We start from the raw sequence: 19,567 nt of genomic DNA, 5'->3' as shown, positions 1-19,567 counted from the left end.
GGGGGGCAACTTCAGCCTGCAGTCTACTGGGTTTACGTTTCAGATAAGCCTGGGGTTGTTGCTGCTACTACTACTACTACCGTACTTCTATTGCTACTACCACTACTACTACTACTAAAGTACTACTACTACCACTAACAATAATAATAATAATCCATCCATCCATCATTCAATCCTGTGTTGCCCCATGAGAAGCGTAGGAGCCCGGGGCTAGGCAAGTTGGTACTGACATTTAAGATGAGTGACCAGCCTCACTCATCCCTGAGTGGCATTACGTGAGCAATAAACCCCAACCACCCCTTGGATATAAACCTTCACCGGCTCAATGTGACTGGAGCGCCTTAATTACCCACTAAACCACCAGGCGCCATAATTTGGTTATATGGTTACCACCCAGCGTTGTAAATGGGTGTCTGGTGTACAGGAAACCATTTGGCTTGTCACTCAGTGTAGAGTCACCCATAGGCAGAAGGAAGAGGAAAGAATGAAGGAAAGAAAGACAAGGGGAAATGTAAAGTCACCCGTAGGCAGATGGGAGAGGAAAGAATGAAGGAAAGACAAGGAGTGTAAAGTCACCCGTAGGCAGAAGAGGAAAGAATGAAGAAAAGACAGAAGAGGAAGGCAGAGAGGAAAGGGCAGACACCCAAAGCAGCACTACACCGAGTGAGTGGATGGTGGGCGCCCTCACCTGCCAATATAATATTAATAGCAATACACTATTACCACTATTACTAACATACTACACTACTACTACTACAACTACTACTATTAACGGTTAACACAAATCCCTGAACTTGCATGAAATATCGTCTGAAAATTTAAATATTCTCACTCCCGGCTTTTAACCGTTGGTCGTCAGAAAATCGAATTGTACCTGTTACAGAATCGAGTTGTTCCTACCGTGAGGGGGGGGGGAAGTGGGAAAATATCAATGACTTATAAATTACGCTTATTTTGTTTTTAATGACCCACGTTAAGTAAGAAAATATTCCCTGTTATTTATTATTATTATTATTATTATTATTTTATTATTATTATTATTATTATTATTATTATTATTTTGGATTATATTGCATGGTTTGGTATAGTGACAATTATTGGTATATATATGAAGTTCACGTAAGTTAGGTTAGATTTGCTTAAGATGCTCGCTTGCGTTAGATTTGCGTAAGTTAGGTTGCTTTAAGATGTATTTAGGCTGTATGGTTTGAAAGTTGCGTTTAATTAGGATATTTGGGTTAGGTTAAGGTGTTTGTTTATATGTCTCACACACACACACACACACACACACACACACACACACACACACACACACACACACACACACCGATACGCAAAAAAAATTCAAACTCGAAATAAGACAAATATAAAGACAAAAAATCTTGACCCATAGTTGGCTATTTATCTATAATTACCCGTTTCAGTACTCCCTAACACCTTTTTCTAAGCGATTTAGTTTGTTTATTACACCCTACTGTTACATAAATCCTTCCAATATACGTCCACACTGCTTAAATAACGTACAAAAGGATATTACCCAGCCATATCCAAAAATAAATCGCTAAGGAAGAGGTGTTAGGGAGCTTCCTTAACCGACGAGGCGTTACCATGTGGAGTAATTCCGTAAGAGGGAGGGAAAATGAAGGAAGAGCGTATCAGGAGGAAGGGAGGGAGGAAAGAAGGAAGGGAGGAAAGAAGGAAGGGAGGAAAGAAGGAAGGAAGGGAGGAAAGAAGGAAGGAAGGTAGGTAGGCAGACTGGGAAGGAAGGAAGGAAAGTAGGAAGGTGGTTATAACGAAGGAAGGTTGGCAAACACGCAAAGGAAGGATGGAAGGAAGGAAAAAGGATGGAGGGAAAGATGGAAGAGGCACACGTAAGGAAGAGACGAAAGTGGAGGGAAATTTCATGAACTTCGTTTTTCATTGTTAACTTCCGTATTTCAAAAAGATCATGGAAAATACGCTATCATTAAAATACGTATGTGTCTTTACTTACTATTGACGTGTGTCGTATATATATCATTCGCTATTAACAGAGATACATCCTATTTGCAATGTAGCGTGTCAGGCCGGGAGAATCGGGGGCGTACGTGCACTCCACCTCACTACTGGAAGATCACTGAGACCAAGAGGAGGAACAATAGGCTTTCCGACCTTCCAGGAAAGTTGCAAGATGTCGCTGGGAAAGATCATTAGAGATTTAATTTTACTATATATTTACCACTAGTATCACCCTTTCTTGCTATTAATCGCAATTCGAATTTTGTTACCTAATGATTCCATAATGATTTGGACTAAGTTAGACCGTGTTAGTGTCTTTTTGTCTATTATTTTTCTTTCCTATTTCGAAACGCCCCCAAAATGCCCATCCCAGATTCCGTTGGTCCATGCAATTTCCTCTCTCCTCCCCTTCCTCTTCCACCCCTTTCCCTCCTCCTCTTCCCTACCCCCTCCTCCTCTTCCACATCCACTCCTCTTCCTCCTTCACCTCCTCTCCATCATTCAAGCGTGGCAAGTTTTTTTTTTTTTTTCTTTTTACTGTCTTTCCCGAAGCCTTGGTTAGTCTGTTTTCCAGTCTTTCTGTTCCCCAGGCTTGCCTCATCTCGACCTTGCAATCTCTCTCTCTCTCTCTCTGATTCTATTCGCCAATCTCGCTCCGTAACTTTCCTTTCCTGGGACCGAACTCTCCTTTTCGTCCCTCTTTTAACTTTCCTTTTCGGCTCCGGTGTATTATTTTTCCGTTCATTTCCACAACTCTCATTTTTAAAGCAAATTCGTTACTATCTATCAACCTTCCTATATTTGAATTTACAATGCATTATCAAAGTGAAGGGATTCCTCTCTGTTCAATCTGTTTTGGTCTCTCCTTTAACCATCTCGACGTCGGGACAACTCTAGTATTCCACATCTAACGCGATTTTATTCATCTGTCATGGGAATCTGCGCGTGTGTGTTATAGCCTGAGATTTAAAGCTTTCATGTTGTAGGTTATTGATGTCAGAATTACCATCCAAAGGATTTATCAGTAACACCTGCTCTCTCACCTGTCTATACACACACACGCACTGCCTATAACACACATCTGCTCTCCTTCTACTCGTGTTAATTTGTTCCTTCGTTTATATAGGCTCCAACTTACTAGCCTGAAATGGCGGCTCTCCACGCTGCTCAATCTCTGGCACCCTCTCTCTTTAGTCCCTTACTCCTGAGGTCACACTCATCCTAGGACATCGATGATCTGCCTCTCACAACCCTACCCTCATCGTTCACACTTCTCACCCTCCGCACCCAACTGTCATCCTCCATCCTCTCCATATGCCCAAATCACTTCAGTCTACTACCAGGATCTAACCCTTCTCATCACAATATTACTCTCCAGTCCCATCCTTTCTCTCTTCATTTGCAGTCCTAACCCACTTCAATCTACCCCTCCTCATCACAACACCATTACACTCCAGTCCCATCCTACCTCTCAACTTTTCCATCGTAAACCTAGCTCCCCCAGGCCTTACATTCAGGGACGCAGCACACATCCACCTAATCATTATCATTTCTGTATTTTTGAGACTTATATCCCCTTCCTTTACTGCCCAGGTCTAACTACCATACAGCACTGCACTCCAAACACGTCACATTATCCCTGTGCATGGAGGGAAAGCGCACTCAATGTCACGAGAGGCAAGAGCTCCCTGAACTTCTTCCAACCACTCCTTACCCTGGCCCCATCTCCAGCATATGTCTCCTAAGTAATAAAACTCTACACACACTCAAGAGACTCGTCAGTGAAATAAGTCACAGTAAGGCCGGTTAAAATTCTTCAAATTCGAAAAGACCAAAATATAAAACTGACTGAAGACGCAAGAATTAAACAAGAAATTAATTCCTCGGGTTGCAGACATTAACCATATATATATATATTTTTTCTTTTCACATCATTCTTGCTATTTATACATGGGTTTAATTTGCTAGGCATTTTTTTCTGATGGACTGGAAATTACACCTGAGCCAAAATCAGCAAATTACTTCCCAACAGTTGCTGGAAAATTGAGAAAAATAAATCTGAGACGTGGTAAATGATTTCTAACAACTTGTGAATCTCAGCTTGGATACTGACTGCTTGTGGCCGAGTTCCCTGCCTGAGAGTACTGAATGGGTGGCTATATTCCTCTTACTTTTACCTGGCCTTAAATTGCCATCTCCCCACGTTGAATGCTGAGTGGCAACATTAGAATAATACTAGAATATGATGCTAGTCAGGAGGAAGAGGCATGGAAAGAATGGAGAACTATAATATTGTCTTCTGCCACTGATCTACGAGTCTTCAGAAAGTATTAGACCTTAGGCTTTAAAAAAATAAATAGCTAACCTGTTGTGCTAGGACACTAATCCCCCTCAAAGTAGGCCTCTTGTGACGACGCACGAAGCCCAGCATTCTTTCCATTGCCTTAAACATTTTTCAAAGCAGGTTTTCGGTATGTCCTGCAGGGGCTTCGTCACATTCATCATGATCTCTTGTCTCGTATACAGAACCCTTCAGAGGAGTGTTGAACTTGGGGAATAACCAAAAGTTGCCAGGAGCCATGTCTGGTGAGTAGGGAGCCTGCCTGACCTGTGGGAAGTTGTGCTTGGCCAAAAATTCCTGAATCAGTTGAGGAGAATGGGTCGGGGCGTTGTCATGGTGCAGCTTCCAACTTGCTGCTTTCCAAATGTGTGGTCTCTTCTACTGAACTGCGGGGGTGCGGTAGCACAGTGGTAGCGCGCTGGACTCGTAATCAGGGGATTGCGAGTTCAAGCCTTGCCCGGGCTGCCGTGCCGGGAGTGGTAGCTCGCTCCTGTAACCCTAGCGGGGCTATATAGTCCAATACAGGGCTTAGCTCGGGGGAACTCCATTTCTCCCATTTTTTTCTACTGAACTGCGTCACAATGACGATGGATAACGTCAACGTGGTAGTGTCTGTTGATGCTCTGACCTTCTGGTACGTACGCGTGATGCCCAGTACGGTGGTAGCAAAAAAAACTGTCAACGTGCAAGTGCATTTCTCCTCGCTGCGGACCTGTCGTGCTTTTTTGGGCCGTGGCGACTCTGTAGCGTCCACTGGTGTGACTGTGCTTTGGTTTCCGGGTCGTACCCGTACACCCTAGACTCATCCCCAGTGATGACTGTCTTCAGAAAGTCTGGATCACAATTTGCACACTCCAGCGTGTCTTGAGCAACGTTCATCCAAGAGATCATGACAAATGTGACGAAGCCCCTGCAGGAAATACCAAAAACCAACATTGAAAAATGTTTCAGACAGTAGAAAGAAATGGGAGAAATGGAGTTCCCCCGAGCTAAGCCCTGTATTGGACTATATAGCCCCGCTAGGGTTACAGGAGGGAGCTACCCCTCCCGGCACGGCAGCCCGGGCGAGGCTCGAACTCGCAATCCCCCGATTACGAGTCCAGCGCGCTACCACTGTGCTACCGCGCCCCCCAGACAGTAGAAAGGATGCTGGCTATGTGTGTCAAGTTAGAAGGGGCCTACTTTGAGGGGAACAGTGTCCTAGTTCAACAGGTTAGCTATTTATTCTTTTAAAGCCTGAGGTGGAATATTTTCTGAACAGATATCGTACATGAAAGAGTAAGCTACATAAGTGCAAAATCTGGGGCCGAGTTAAAAAGCTTATAGTTAACAACAGATTAATACTAAGATATGATGCTAGTCACGAAGAAGTGTTATGGCAAGCCTGGAGAGCCATAGTATTGTCTTTTTGATGTTCCTGAAATATGCTACAAAAGGGCAAAAAATTGGGCCAAGTTAGAGTAAAAAGACTATAGTTGACAGTAAATTAATACCAGATGATGCTAGTCACGAAGAAGTGCCACTGAAAAATTGGCAACTGCAGTACTGTCTTTCTATGCCATTGATTTATGAAAATAAGATACAAAAGGGTAAAAATCTGAGCCAAGTTTTCTGTTTAAAATTAGGATATGATGCTAGTCATGAAGAAGTGCTATGAAAAAAAGATACACAGCCATGGTATTATTTTCTTCAGCCACTGAGTATAATAAGCTGCAAATGAAAAAATAATCAGGCAAGTTACATTAAAAATACTATGATTACAAAGCTTACAGCCACATCTCTCTCTCCACATACAAGGGCTGGAGAAAATGGGAGAAATGGAGTTCCCCCGAGCTAAGCCCTGTATTGGACTACATAGCCCCGCTTGGGTTACAGGAGCGAGCTACCCCTTCCGGCATGGCAGCCCGGGCGAGGCTCGAACTCGCAATCCCCCGATTACGAGTCCAGCGCGCTACCACTGTGCTACCGCGCCCCCCAGACAGTAGAAAGGATGCTGGCTACGTGTGTCAAGTCAGAAGGGGCCTACTTTGAGGGGAAAAGTGTCCTAGCTCAACAGGTTAGCTATTTATTCTTTTAAAGCCTAAGGTGGAATATTTTCTGAACAGATCTCGTACATGAAAGAGTAAGCTACATAAGTGCAAAATCTGGGGCTGAGTTAAAAAGATTATAGTTAACAACAGATTAATACTAAGATATGATGCTAGTCACGAAGAAGTGTTATGGCAAGCCTGGAGAGCCATAGTATTGTCTTTCTGATGTTCTTGAAAAGTGCTACAAAAGGGCAAAAAATTGGGCCAAGTTAGAGTAAAAAGACTATAGGTAACAGTAAATTAATACCAGATGATGCTAGTCACGAAGAAGTGCCACTGAAAAAATGGCAACTGCAGTACTGTCTTTCTATGCCATTGATTTACGAAAATAAGATACAAAAGGGTAAAAATCTGAGCCAAGTTTTCTGTTTAAAATTAGGATATGATGCTAGTCATGAAGAAGTGCTATGAAAACAAGATACACAGCCATGGTATTATTTTCTTCAGCCAGTGAGTAAAATAAGCTGCAAAAAATAAAAAAAATAATCAGGCAAGTTACATTAAAATTACTATGATTACAAAGCTTACAGCCACATCTCTCTCTCCACATACAAGGGCTGGAGAAAATGGGAGAAATGGAGTTCCCCCGAGCTAAGCCCTGTATTGGACTACATAGCCCCGCTTGGGTTACAGGAGCGAGCTACCCCTTCCGGCATGGCAGCCTAGGCGAGGCTCGAACTTGCAATCCCCCGATCACAAGTCCAGCGCGCTACCACTGTGCTACCGCGCCCCCCCACAAGGGCTGGAGGGAATGATATGATGTGACATAATACAACAGTTTTATTGGTTCGTTTAGAGGCATACATGATCAATATATACATTCTACAACAGTAACAATATCAGCCTATCCCTGGTTATTACACTATATACACCCACCAGCCATAAACACCCCTCCCCCTCCACCCACACCCTAGACACCCCTCCCCCTCCACCCACCAGCCACAGACACCCCTCCCCCTCCACCCACCAGCCATAAACACCCCTCCCCTTCCACCCACCAGCCACAGACACCCCTCCCCCTCCACCCACCAGCCATAGACACCCCTCCCCCTCCACCCACCACCCACAGACACCCCTCCCCCTCCACCCACACCCTGGACACCCCTCACCCTCTACCCACACCCTAGACACCCCTCCCCCTCTACCCATTCCCTAGCCTGTGAGAAGGTAGGGTATCTCAAAGAATAAAAACCTGGGATGTGTTTATGTAGAAGCGGTAGGCCGGGGTTCACTTGAAATGCGAACCCAGTGGACTGCAGGCTGAAGGAACCCCACCACCTGCACTCCACCACCTTCCTTTTGGGGGACAGGGAGATAAGAGAAACTTACAATGAATAAAAAGCCAGGATGTGTTTTTGCAGCAGCAGTACTGGTAGCCGTCGGTTCATCGGGAATGTGAACTCAGTGGACTGAAGGCTTAAGGTCCCCCCCCACCCTCTTCAGCAGTGCAGATACTTAAGTGACAAAATACATTATACAAAATGACAGCCAAAGAATTCACCCATGAATGCACATCTTCTACCATCACTAAAACCTAGATCGATAACCACTGCTAAAATAAAATAGATGCAATTAAAAAAAAAAATCACCCTAAGAACTCCATCTGTTCCTCAGGTATGCCAAACGAATGTATTTTTGTAGCACGGAGGCAGAAATTATGGGATATGGCGAAATGTGTTCTGACTAAGGTCCTCTGGCAGCAGGAGACACATCGCAGCTTCCCTCAAATCTAGTATGTTGAAGCCACATATCCCACAACACTGCCCATAAAGTTTGAACACAATTGGCCCGCTTGATATTGAAATTTCTTGGTAACAGACAGACACACATGCAGGTGATTACATTAACGTCTTCGCTGGCGGGCGATAACAAAGCTCTAATACCGGTCAACCATCAAGGAGACTAAACACGAGTACCAGACAAAAGGTTTTATATTCAGTGAGATGTTCTTGGTACGATGTTGATCCATCCTCAGGTAGGGGAGGAGGAGTGACGCTATGGCTTATATTACCCTCTGCATATTTACACCAGCCAACACAAACGCACTACTACGGGGGCTGTCAGCGGATAATACTGAAGTTACGGGGGCCAGAATGAAGATACAGAATGAAGCTATGGGCCTAGAATGAGAAAGGACACAATGAAGTTGGTGTCCAGAATGAAGTTACAGCAGCTGATGAAGTTACAGGCACAGAATGAAGTTATGGGGCACAGAATGAAGTTACAAAATGAAGATACAGCAACCAGAATGAAGTTACAAGCCAGAATGATGTTACAAAATGAAGTTACAGCAGCCAGAATGAAGTTAGAGGGTCCAGAATGAAAGTTACAGGACCTAGAATGAAGCTAAGAGGCCCAGAATGAAGTTATTGAGCCTGAACTGAAGATATGCAGCCTAAAAATGACACTAGAAAGCCCAGATACAGAAACAAACTTAGTGATCTATTCCCACTGATAATTTGGGTCTGTATTTACGAGGTGGGTAGAGAGAGCATCAGATTTATAAACAAACTTAAATTCAAATCTCAACTGTAACCAGGATGCCTTTTTTTCAGAGGAAGAACTAGAACGTAGAGTACTAAATCTTCCCATGCTTTTGTCCTTCCTAGAAAAGCAAATCTTGGTGTAATTCAGACTTCTTTTTTCCAGGAAGGAGTAGGAAAGGAATGTACTAAATCCTCCCATGTTTATGTCCTTCCTAGAATTTAAAATCTTGGTTATGAGAGGGGACTGACAGGCTCATATTCTGGTCACTCAGGCTTCATCCCATTCTTTCTCTATCAGTAAATTATCCACATTACATCTTCACGCCATTTATTCATTTCCTTCGTTTTAATTATACCTGACTACTGTTCCTTTACTGACACACTTAATTCCTCTTGACATGTGAGTATTTTGCTGCCCATTCATACCGTTTTTTAAAATCTACATCGCATCTTTTCAAATTTCACTTCTTCCTCTGACTGTTCATGGCCTTATTAAATCTCCAAACCACACACTTATTTCCTGACAACATAGTATTTATTTCCAAAAGTGTAATATCATGTAATTTCCCTTAACACTCTGCATATTACAATTCGGTATCTTCACAAAATCACCACTATCATCACCCTCACACCACCATCATCACCCTCACACCACCATCATCACTGTCATCACCATCATCATCAAAAAGGTGTCTCATATTGAAAGGAATTTAATCAAGGCTGTCTCTACCTCTTCCAGTTTGAAATATACCTTGAGAGAGAGAGAGAGAGAGAGAGAGAGATCCCTAACCAGAGACATCACCCAATCAAAACAAATCATCCAGTCACTTCTCACGTGTTCAAACCTACAAGGGGAGGCCATTCCAGTTGGGGCATTCAAACCACTACACCACTGGGCAAAAATCTTACAGAAAAGATGGTACACGTTCTCTTGAATCCAATGATGTGAATTTTCATTCTATCTATCTATCTATCTATTGCCGGACGCCTCAATCCCGTTCGGGGTGGCCACAAACAAATCACCTCCACGTCGCCCTGTCCCCCGCCATTTCACTGCCCCGCTCCCAACTCACACCCCCCTCTCCCATATACCTCTCCACCCCATCCCTCCATCTCATCCTCGGCCTCCCCCTCCCTCTTCCCCCCTCCACCTCACTCACATACACTCTCTTCGTCAGTCTTTCACCCTCCATCCTCTCCACATTAATTTCTGTTATCATCGGATTCTATTTTGCACAGGGAGAGTCCTCAGGAATAAGGGACTGAATCAGGTGGCTGCCAGAGATCAAGCAGAGTGGAGAGCTGCCATTAGGTGACCAAGAATTATGTATGTAGGCATGATGGAACCTTTATAAACAATATGATACAGGGAAAGTCCTCAGGGATAAGGCGCTGAATAGGGAGGCTGCCAGAGATCAAGCAGTGTGAAGGGCCAATGTACGCAAGCATGTTGGATCCTTTATAAACGATACACATGATATAATGGGCAGAGAAACGTATCAACACCTGTATTCTTGTCAGTTAAGGATGCTCCCTAACACCTTTTCCTTAGTGATTTATTTTCCATACTACACCTTACTGTTCTCTTGTATATACTGTTTTTATCTTTCAAACACCAACATGGAAGGCCAAAAAATATCACACAGGAATATTAAGATGCTGTGTGCAAAAATAAACTGGTAGGGAGAAGGTGTTAGGGAGCTTCCTTAACTGGAGAGAGTAAGGGCCTAAGCCACCCTCAGCAGTATCTATGGGGAGAGAAACAGACCATTTGACTAGTAACCAAGGAGACTCATTCGTACTCTAATTTGATAAAGATCCCTAACCCCTTTCAGCTCAGTTAATGGCCATGTGTAGTTAGACTGGAGTGTAGATTTGACTAGTAACCAAGGAGACTCGTACCTCACAACTAAGGCTCCGTGAATTTAATGCAACCACGGCATAGTACTGAAGCAGTCAGAGTTGCTCAGTTCCATCAGATGAACACAATTACAGTACTACCTCACCGTACTCTACAAGGTGTAATGAGAGAGGGGAGGTGTACAATTAAAAAAAAAAGTACAGTATTACATTCCTGAAGTACAATGGACAAGAAAATGAATGAGTTTTGAAGACACACATGAATCATCTAACCTACTGCTTCAAAAAAATTCATCAAGCAATATTTCTTTGGCTAAAAATGATTCACTCTAATATTCCTACGCTGAGAGAAGCTTGGTATGTTTCTCTCTCTTATTCCTAAGCTGAGAGAAGCTTGGTATGTTTCTCTGTAATATTCCTAAGCTGAGAGAGGCTTGGTATGTTTCTCTGTAATATTCCTAAGCTGAGAGGGGCTTGGTATGTTTCTAGTATTCCTAAGCTGAGAGAGGCTTGGTATGTTTCTCTGGCCACAGATGATTCTCTCTGATATTCCTAAGCTGTGAGAGGCTTGGTATGTTTCTAGTATTCCTAAGCTGAGAGAGGCTTGGTATGTTTCTCTGGCCACAGATAATTCTTCCTGACATTATGCATCAGGGAGGAGCAATGGACATACCCTGTGAATAACAAGCTGTGGCATAACAGATGAAAATTCGACCTTAACTACCCGTACATTTGATCACCCACACCAAAACAGTACATCAATGGTTTATAGAGGTGTACCCATGAACTCCTCGACGCTGGCCAATCGTCATATCATTTATAAAGGCTCTCCACGCTGCTTGATCTCTGGCAGCCTCCCCATTCAGTCCCTTATCCCAGAGTTTATTTTCATATTATTCTATCATTTTCTCCAGTTTGGAATATGTCCTGTTATAAGACCATCAGCTACATGAGAAACTGACGATACAAGACCGGAAAGTTAGACCCATTTTGGTGAAGCCAGAAGGGTCATTTAACTATCTCTCTATCTATCTATCTATTGCCAGATGCCTCAATCCCGTTTGGGGTGGCCACAAACAAATCGCCTCCATGTCGCCCTGTCCCCCGCCATTTCACTGCCCTGCTCCCAGCTCACACCCCCCTCTCTCATATACCTCTCCACCCCATCCCTCCACCTCATCCTCGGCCTCCCTCTCCCTCTTCCCCCCTCCACCTCACTCACATACACTCTCTTTGTCAGTCTCTCACCCTCCATCCTCTCCACATGGCCAAACCACCTCAGTGTGTTCCTCCTAATGCTTCCTATCACATCCACATCCACACCACAATGCTCCTTTATATCCTCATTCATCAGCCTGTCTCTCCATGTAACTCCATATGGACCTCACTCACATACACTCTCCTCATCAGTCTCTCACCCTCCATCCTCTCCACATGGCCAAACCACCTCATCTTTTTCACTATCCAGAGAATATATAAATTGGTTCAGGGATCGTGGACACAATTGGACATTTATATATATAGATTCTTACATAGAAAAACAACTCTTATCACAATAGCATCACTAGTCATCCCTTCAATATGAGGGGACGGAGAGGAGAGGAGAGGAGAGGAGAGGAGAGGAGAGAAGAGGAGAGGAGAGGAGAGGAGAGGAGAGAAGAGGAGAGGAGAGGAGAGAGAGAGATTCAAATACTCCTAGACAATCAGGGGGATGTTCATAGCTGAAAAAAAATGGTGCTAGCAAAATAATAATAATAATAATAATAATAATAATAATAATAATAGTAGTAGTAAAAGACAAAGGAAGAAAGGCATCATACAGAAGAAATATACAATAATAATAATAATAATAATAATAATAATAAAACAATAATAATAATAAATAATGATAATAATAATAAAGCAATAATAATAATAAGTAATAATAATAATAATAATAATAATAATAATAATAATAAATGTACTAAGAGATATACACCCGGGAACTGGCCACTTAAACTCGCTAAATATAGCATTTATAAACTGCCTTTAAATTATGTACAGGAACAGGAGTCACACCCACAGAGACCACCACAAAATCAATCCCTCACCTACATACTGTTTTTAGGAGGCTGTCTTGTTGCCTTTCCCTTAGTGACTTATTATAGATAGATAGGTAGACTTATTTTGAAAAGATTTAAGTCAGAATCTTTGAATCTGTAACCCTTTTCCAGCATGTTTAAATTCATAACCTCTTCTCTTCTTCCTTAGCAACTTATTTTGAATGATTTAGTCAGTTTGCTTAGATATGTAACCCCTTCTCAGCATGTTTAAATTCATAACTACTTCTCTTCTTCCTTAGCAACTTATTTTGAAAGATTTAGTCGGTTTGCTTAGATCTGTAACCCTTTTCCAGCAAGTTCAAATGTATAACCTCTCTTCTTCTTCCTTAGCAACTTATTTTGAATGATTTAGTCAGTCTGTTTACAATTATAACCCCTTTTACAGCTCAGTTGATGGCCAAGTGTAGTCACATTGGAGGGATGATTTTAACTAGTAACCAAGGAGACTCATTCTGAACTCATAACATGGGCTAGCTGAATTTAAACTATATTGATATTAAAATGAAATTAATAATACACAAGGGACCACTAAAATGTCCATCATCATCATCATCATCATCATCATCACCACCACCATCATCATCACCACCACCACCATCATCACCACCACCACCACCATCATCATCACCACCACCACCATCATCATCACCACCACCACCATCATCATCACCACCACCACCACCACCAACACTACAATCATCATCATCATCACCACCATCGTCATCCCTTCTCAGCTAAGGATGGGTGAGGATATTATACTGTAACAAGCACAACAAGTCACTAAGAAGCAGGCGTAAAGAAGCCTCCTAAGCTCCTGAAAACACAGTCCTTCATCTCGCTCAAAACGAATCACTTGTGGGAATTCTCTGAGGGTCGGACAACATATTTTAGCAAGCACTTTGGCATAGCTGTGAGCCTGGACATCAAGCCAGAGTCCTTATGAGATTAGAATTACACAGCCAAAACTACTACTGCTACTACTACTGCTACTACTACTACTACTACTCTACCATGACTGACGCCCTTCCACACCTACCCACAATCCCACTCTTGATCTGTAACTATATTGTAATACTGTATTTTAATCTATTACAAAAGAGAATTAGATTTATAAGTCACGGAGTTTAGTAGTAGTAGTAGTAGTAGCAGCAGTAGTAGTAGTAGTGGTAATCCTAGGTTCCTTTGAATATGAACTTACTGAGGAACTTGGCCCTCCTGCCGTCCACTCGTCCTTTTGAGAGACAGGGTGGGGCTTGAGGGACGTCCGTAGAGCCAGGCAGTGGAGCCACCAGGGTATATCGGCGCCAGCACACGAAGGCATCTGAGTGTAATTCTAACCCCAGAAGGACCACCTGAAGCTCGACGTCACAATGAGGAAATACAGTCAGGCCAGAGAACAGAAGAACAGAACGCTACAGAACAGAACACGATCACAACTCAAGTACCAGCGAATATAACAGTACACTACGTAAATCCGACGCCACCAGGGAGGAGTATGGAAATGAATGCCCTTTCCTGATTATTTGGTGTCATCTAGAACCTATATCTTTACTAAGACACGTAGGGTTGGATTCCCAGCGGCCTTGGAGTACCCCTAACACCTCTTCCTTTGCTGTTTATTTGGTGGATTCTGGTGTTAATTCTGCTTGTTTTAATACTGACATTTTGCCTTAGTAATGGACAGATGTAGCGAAAAATTAGCTGACAATTCCATATCAATTCTGTGTCCTGCCTTCCATAATTTCATGACAGAGAGAGAGAGAGAGAGAGAGAGAGAGAGAGAGAGAGAGAGAGAGTGTGTGTGTGTGTGTGTGTGTGTGTGTGTGTGTGTGTGTGTGTGTGTGTCATATATCTTTTGCTCATGTCTGTCTATCCATCTATCTATAGCCAGACACTTTAATCCCATAAGGGGTGGCCACAAACAAATTGCCTCCATGTCACCCTGTCCCCTGCCATTTCTCTGTCCTCCCCCCAACTTATACCCCCTTCTCTCATATACCTCTCCACTCCAGCCCTCCATCTCATCCTCAGCCTCCCTCTTCTTCCCCTCACAAAAGAAAAAAATGTACTATCCAAAATAAACCACTCAGGAAGAGGTGTTAAGGTGCCTCCCATGCCACCAGAAATATGGACCTTAAGGAAATTTGGGTGGAAATGCCCGACTGTGACCTCTGAGCCACACGTGGGTTGGGCGGTCATCTACCCCTTCGATAACGAGGGAACGAACGGCATAATAACAAATCCACCCAGCCAAATACCTAGCCGCAAGACACTAATGGTACACTCCTTCTATCCTATACTCCGCACCAACCAACCTGCCTGTGAAGCCCCGCCCTCTCAACCACCAACCAGAACCTGTGTGTCAGTGTGAAATTAACGAATATGGACACAGATGCCATTTTATCAACACACCATTTAATCTCACCTTAAATATCAGTAATGAGTAGCCTAACCCCAGCTTCTATGCTCCTGAATTAACAATAAAAATATGTAATTGATGGATGGATGAAAAAATTTACCCTCATCAATTGGGGTAACTGTTGGGTGTGACACTACGGACAAGTTGGCTGGTGGGGGTACACTGCCTCCACACTCGGCCATCTGCCTCCACACTCAGCCATCTGCCTCCACACTCAGCCATCTGCCTCCACACTCAGCCATCACTGTGCACTGGCTGCTATCCGGGCCAGAATCTGATGGACTCGGGAATTCAGCTCGGCATCCGCATTCACAGCCGAGGATGCACCCGCTTCCCTGATGGTCTGTGGACGTCGGTGTCGGAACTGCAGCCTGTGGGATGTGTCGGGGTCAGAGGTCCGCCTCGGTGACATACTGTAGTTCCCACCGGGCGTGAGGCTGCCGGGCGTCTCCCTGGCTGCGTGACCTGGGCTGGGGTGGGGGCTGCTGGGTGCGTCGTGGACCATGGATAATACTGACGGTCGGTCCACATTCTTCACCCTCACTGCCCCGGTCATGGCTCTCAGTCTGGACCGCCGCCGGGCTACAGTCTCCGTTCCTCGCTGGTCCTCGTCCTCCAGGGAGTCTGTTGGCTGCGTGTCGTCCCCTGAAGTCACACTGTGGGACAAATTCTCTGCCAGGGTACTCTCAGGTGGAGCCTTGAGGGAGGCCCGCTGACCAACATTGGGGACCTTGCTGGCACAGGACCACACGGGGGTGACCGGAGGGAGGCGTTTATCAGGGCTGAGGGTGTGGTGGGCGGGGGTCCACACATTGGCAGCAGGAGGGAGGTACCTGATGTCTGACGCAGCCACGGGACTCCACTCAAAGGCCACCTCCACATGCATCAGTTTGTTGACGTCCTCGGTATTGATGCTGTCATAGAAGCTGCTGACGGACCCACAGGCAGATGATGACGACGATTCTGGTGCTGTTTCACTTTCCAGGCAACTTGATTCATCCTCACGAGTCACTGATTCGTCCGGGAGGTGAACACGAGTCCCCATTTCACTTGACAGGTCGGATGTTTTGGCCGGTGCAAGCTGGCTCCCACGCCTGGCAAAGCTTAGACTGCGCTTGGCCCTCTCACTAACACCAGCTGGGTCTGCACTTAACCCCACTCTCCTCTCCCTGGCGGCAAGGTTTGGGGCGGAAGGACGATGCGAGGGAGTAAAAGCTGAGGAGAGGTGTGGGGAGACAAGGGGGGAGGGTGCATGCTGGGATGAGAGGAGGGGTGACGTGATCAGCTGCGATGAAGTGAGTGGGGAGGGCGGCTGGGGAGACGCAGTGAAGTGCGGCGCTGCGGAAGGGACCGGGGAGGTGGTGTGAGGGGAGGCACTACGCAGGTCAGACAGGGCCAGAGGGGAGGCCGTGTGGTCGAGGGTGGCCGGGGAAGCTGTGCGGTCAAGGGTGGCCAGGGAGAGCGTGGGGTGGCCCTCCGTCACTGACCCAGACCGGCTGCGGACAACACCTTGCTCACCGGACCGGGACGTGGAACCCTGCCAAGTGGAACGCTATCAGTAAATTAACCAGCCTTAAGGTTAACTATAAGAAGTGAGAGAGAGAGAGAGATTCATGGCCTTCATTCCATTCTGTTTTTCTATTTTTCCTTTTATTTTCTACTGAGCTTATGGTGGATTCCCAAAGGGCAAAAATGGCCAAAATCTTTTTTTTTTTTTTTTTTGTGCTTATCTCAGAGTTCAAAATTATTTCAAAACTAAAATTTCAGAACTGATAATTAACTGATATTTCAAAACTGATATTTAACTGATAATTCAAACCTGATATTTAACTGATAATTCAAACCTGATATTTGACTGATATTTCAAAACTGATATTTAACTGATATTTCAGAACTGATAATTAACTGATATTTCAAAACTGATATTTAACTGATATTTCAAAACTGATATTTAACTGATAATTCAAACCTGATATTTAACTAATATTTAACTGATAATTCAAACCTGATATTTAACTGATATTTCAAAACTGATATTTAACTGATATTTCAAAACTGATATTTCAAACCTGATATTTAACTGATAATTCAAACCTGATATTTCACTGATAATTCAAACCTGATATTTCACTGATAATTCAAAACTGATATTTAACTGATATTTCAAAACTGATATTAACCCCAAGCTACAACACCCCTCATGGGGCAACGTAGGATTGGACGACAAATGGAAGGATGGAAATAATAATAATGAATATAATATAGTAATAATAATCCAACCAATCCTATGCCACCTCATGAGGAGTAGAGGAGCCTGGTGCTAGGCAAGTTGGTCCTGACATTTAAGATGAGATGATAATAATAATAATAATAATAATAATAGGCATCATCTTTTCTAACCTCCTCACTCTTTCAAAGGGTTGTGTAGAAACTAAAACTGTAAAAATTAAAATTATAATATAACAATAACGACCAAAAACAGGAAATATTATTATCAAAAAATAAAAAAACAAAATGCTGGAACATATAAATCATAAAAACACAAATTCATCCAATAAATACATGATGACACTATGCTACCAATCAAACAATAGACTGGTATAATAATCATGAGGAAAAAATGAAACCATGATGATGATAATAATAATAATAATAATAATAATAGTAGTAGTAATAGTAGTAGTAGTAGCAGTAATAGTAGTAGTAGTAGTAGCAGTAATAGTAGTAGTAGTAGTAGCAGTAATAGTAGTAGTAGTAGTAGCAGCAGTAATAGTAGTAGTAGTAGTAGTAGCAGTAATAGTAGTAGTAGTAGTAGTAGTAGTTGTAGTAGTAGTAGCAGTAGTAGTAGTAAATAAATAAATAAATAAATAATAATAATAATACAGTAATAATAATAATGATGATAATAATAATAACAACAGTAATAATAATAATAAAAATAATAATAATAATAATAATAACAGTAATAATAATAATCATAATAATAATAATAGCAATAATGGGTAGTATTCAGTGACTTTAGTGATTCTTAACACCTCTCCTCTAGCTACTTATTTTGCACATTGCACATCAACATCCACTTCCATGTTACTGATGCAAAAATATCATTATTAAAATGACATAAGTACCATACAAGCAAATGTTAAGGCATCATAAGCAAAATAAATCACCAAAGAAAATGTATTAAGAATTTTTCCACGCCACTTAGTTGCACATTCTTGTTGGTTGAGGAAGCTCCCTAACACCTTTTCCTAAGTGATTTATTTTGTTTACTACACCTTACGGTCATCTTCTGCATTGTGTAAATCCTTCTAAAATCGCCATACTCTGCATAAATCATGAACAGAAGGATAATAACCAGCCATATGCCAAAATAAATCACTAAGGAAGAGGTGTTAGGGAGCTTTTGTAACCAATGAGAGTAAGAGTCCTTGAATACAACCAAAAATGAAACTGGTTTATGACAAATAAATAATAATAATAAATACAGTAATAATAATAATAATAATAATAATAATAATAATAATAATAATAACAGTAGTAGTAGTAGTAAATTAAAAATAAAAACAATAATAATCATAATAGTAGTACTAGTAATAAATAATAATAATAATAATAATAATAATAATAATAATAATAACAACAACAACAACAGTAGTAGTAGTAGTAGTAGTAGTAACAGAGGTAGTAGTGGTAGTAATAATAATAACAGTAACAGTAATAATAATAATAATAATAATAATAATAGCAGCTTCACAGGAGATAAGTATAATATTGATAAGTATAATATTGTTAATCATACCACACACGGAAAAAAAAAAAAAAAAAAAAAAAGAGAGAGAGAGAGAAAGGAAGAAAGAAAGGAGAGTCAGGCAGAAATACTGATCATACAAAGAAGAGATGCAGCAAAATGGGTCATGCTGAGACGAAACAGATCACGCAATACCCCATTAGTCATGCAAAAACACAGAAAAACAGACAAAAATGCATACAAACACATCATGCAGATAGTAAACGCAAAAACAGCAAAAAAAAACACACACACACAGATCATGCAACAATATTAAACAAGAGTAAAGACATCATGCAAACAGAGTAAAACAATTCATGCAGAGAAGAGACACAGGTCATGTAAAAACACAACAAAACAGATTATGCCAAACACAAAGAAAGCCATGCAAAAAACACACCAAGAAATCATGCATAAGAAGAAATACTGCTCAAGCAAAGACAGCAAAATCAATCACTGGAAAACACACTCTTGGTCATAC

At 42.4% G+C, this 19,567-nt stretch overlaps 2 protein-coding genes across 2 annotated transcripts in view; both read right to left on the bottom strand.

Annotated features, from left to right (window-relative positions):
- LOC145393822 (alkaline phosphatase-like) overlaps positions 1-15,276 on the bottom strand; it is a 78,130-nt gene extending 62,854 nt beyond the window's left edge. The window contains exons 1-3 of the mRNA XM_080267870.1: positions 15,193-15,276; positions 14,076-14,289; positions 5,023-5,172 (exon numbers count right to left, since the gene is read on the bottom strand). Coding sequence (XP_080123996.1) covers positions 5,023-5,172; positions 14,076-14,289; positions 15,193-15,276 — 448 coding nt within the window. The remainder of the gene's footprint in view (positions 1-5,022; positions 5,173-14,075; positions 14,290-15,192) is intronic.
- A 251-nt stretch (positions 15,277-15,527) lies between these two features.
- Positions 15,528-19,567, bottom strand: part of LOC145393815 (uncharacterized) — an 82,471-nt gene continuing 78,431 nt past the window's right edge. The window contains exon 8 of the mRNA XM_080267863.1: positions 15,528-16,833. Within this exon, the coding sequence (XP_080123989.1) occupies positions 15,538-16,833 (1,296 nt within the window). The 3' untranslated portion in view covers positions 15,528-15,537. The remainder of the gene's footprint in view (positions 16,834-19,567) is intronic.

Source organism: Coenobita brevimanus, chromosome 3, assembly GCF_032717465.1.
Source record: "Coenobita brevimanus isolate Jiangsu-jjx chromosome 3, ASM3271746v2, whole genome shotgun sequence".
NCBI lineage: Eukaryota > Metazoa > Arthropoda > Malacostraca > Decapoda > Coenobitidae > Coenobita > Coenobita brevimanus.
Note: the sequence above shows the minus strand (reverse complement) of the source record. Positions and strands in the feature narration are given on the sequence as shown.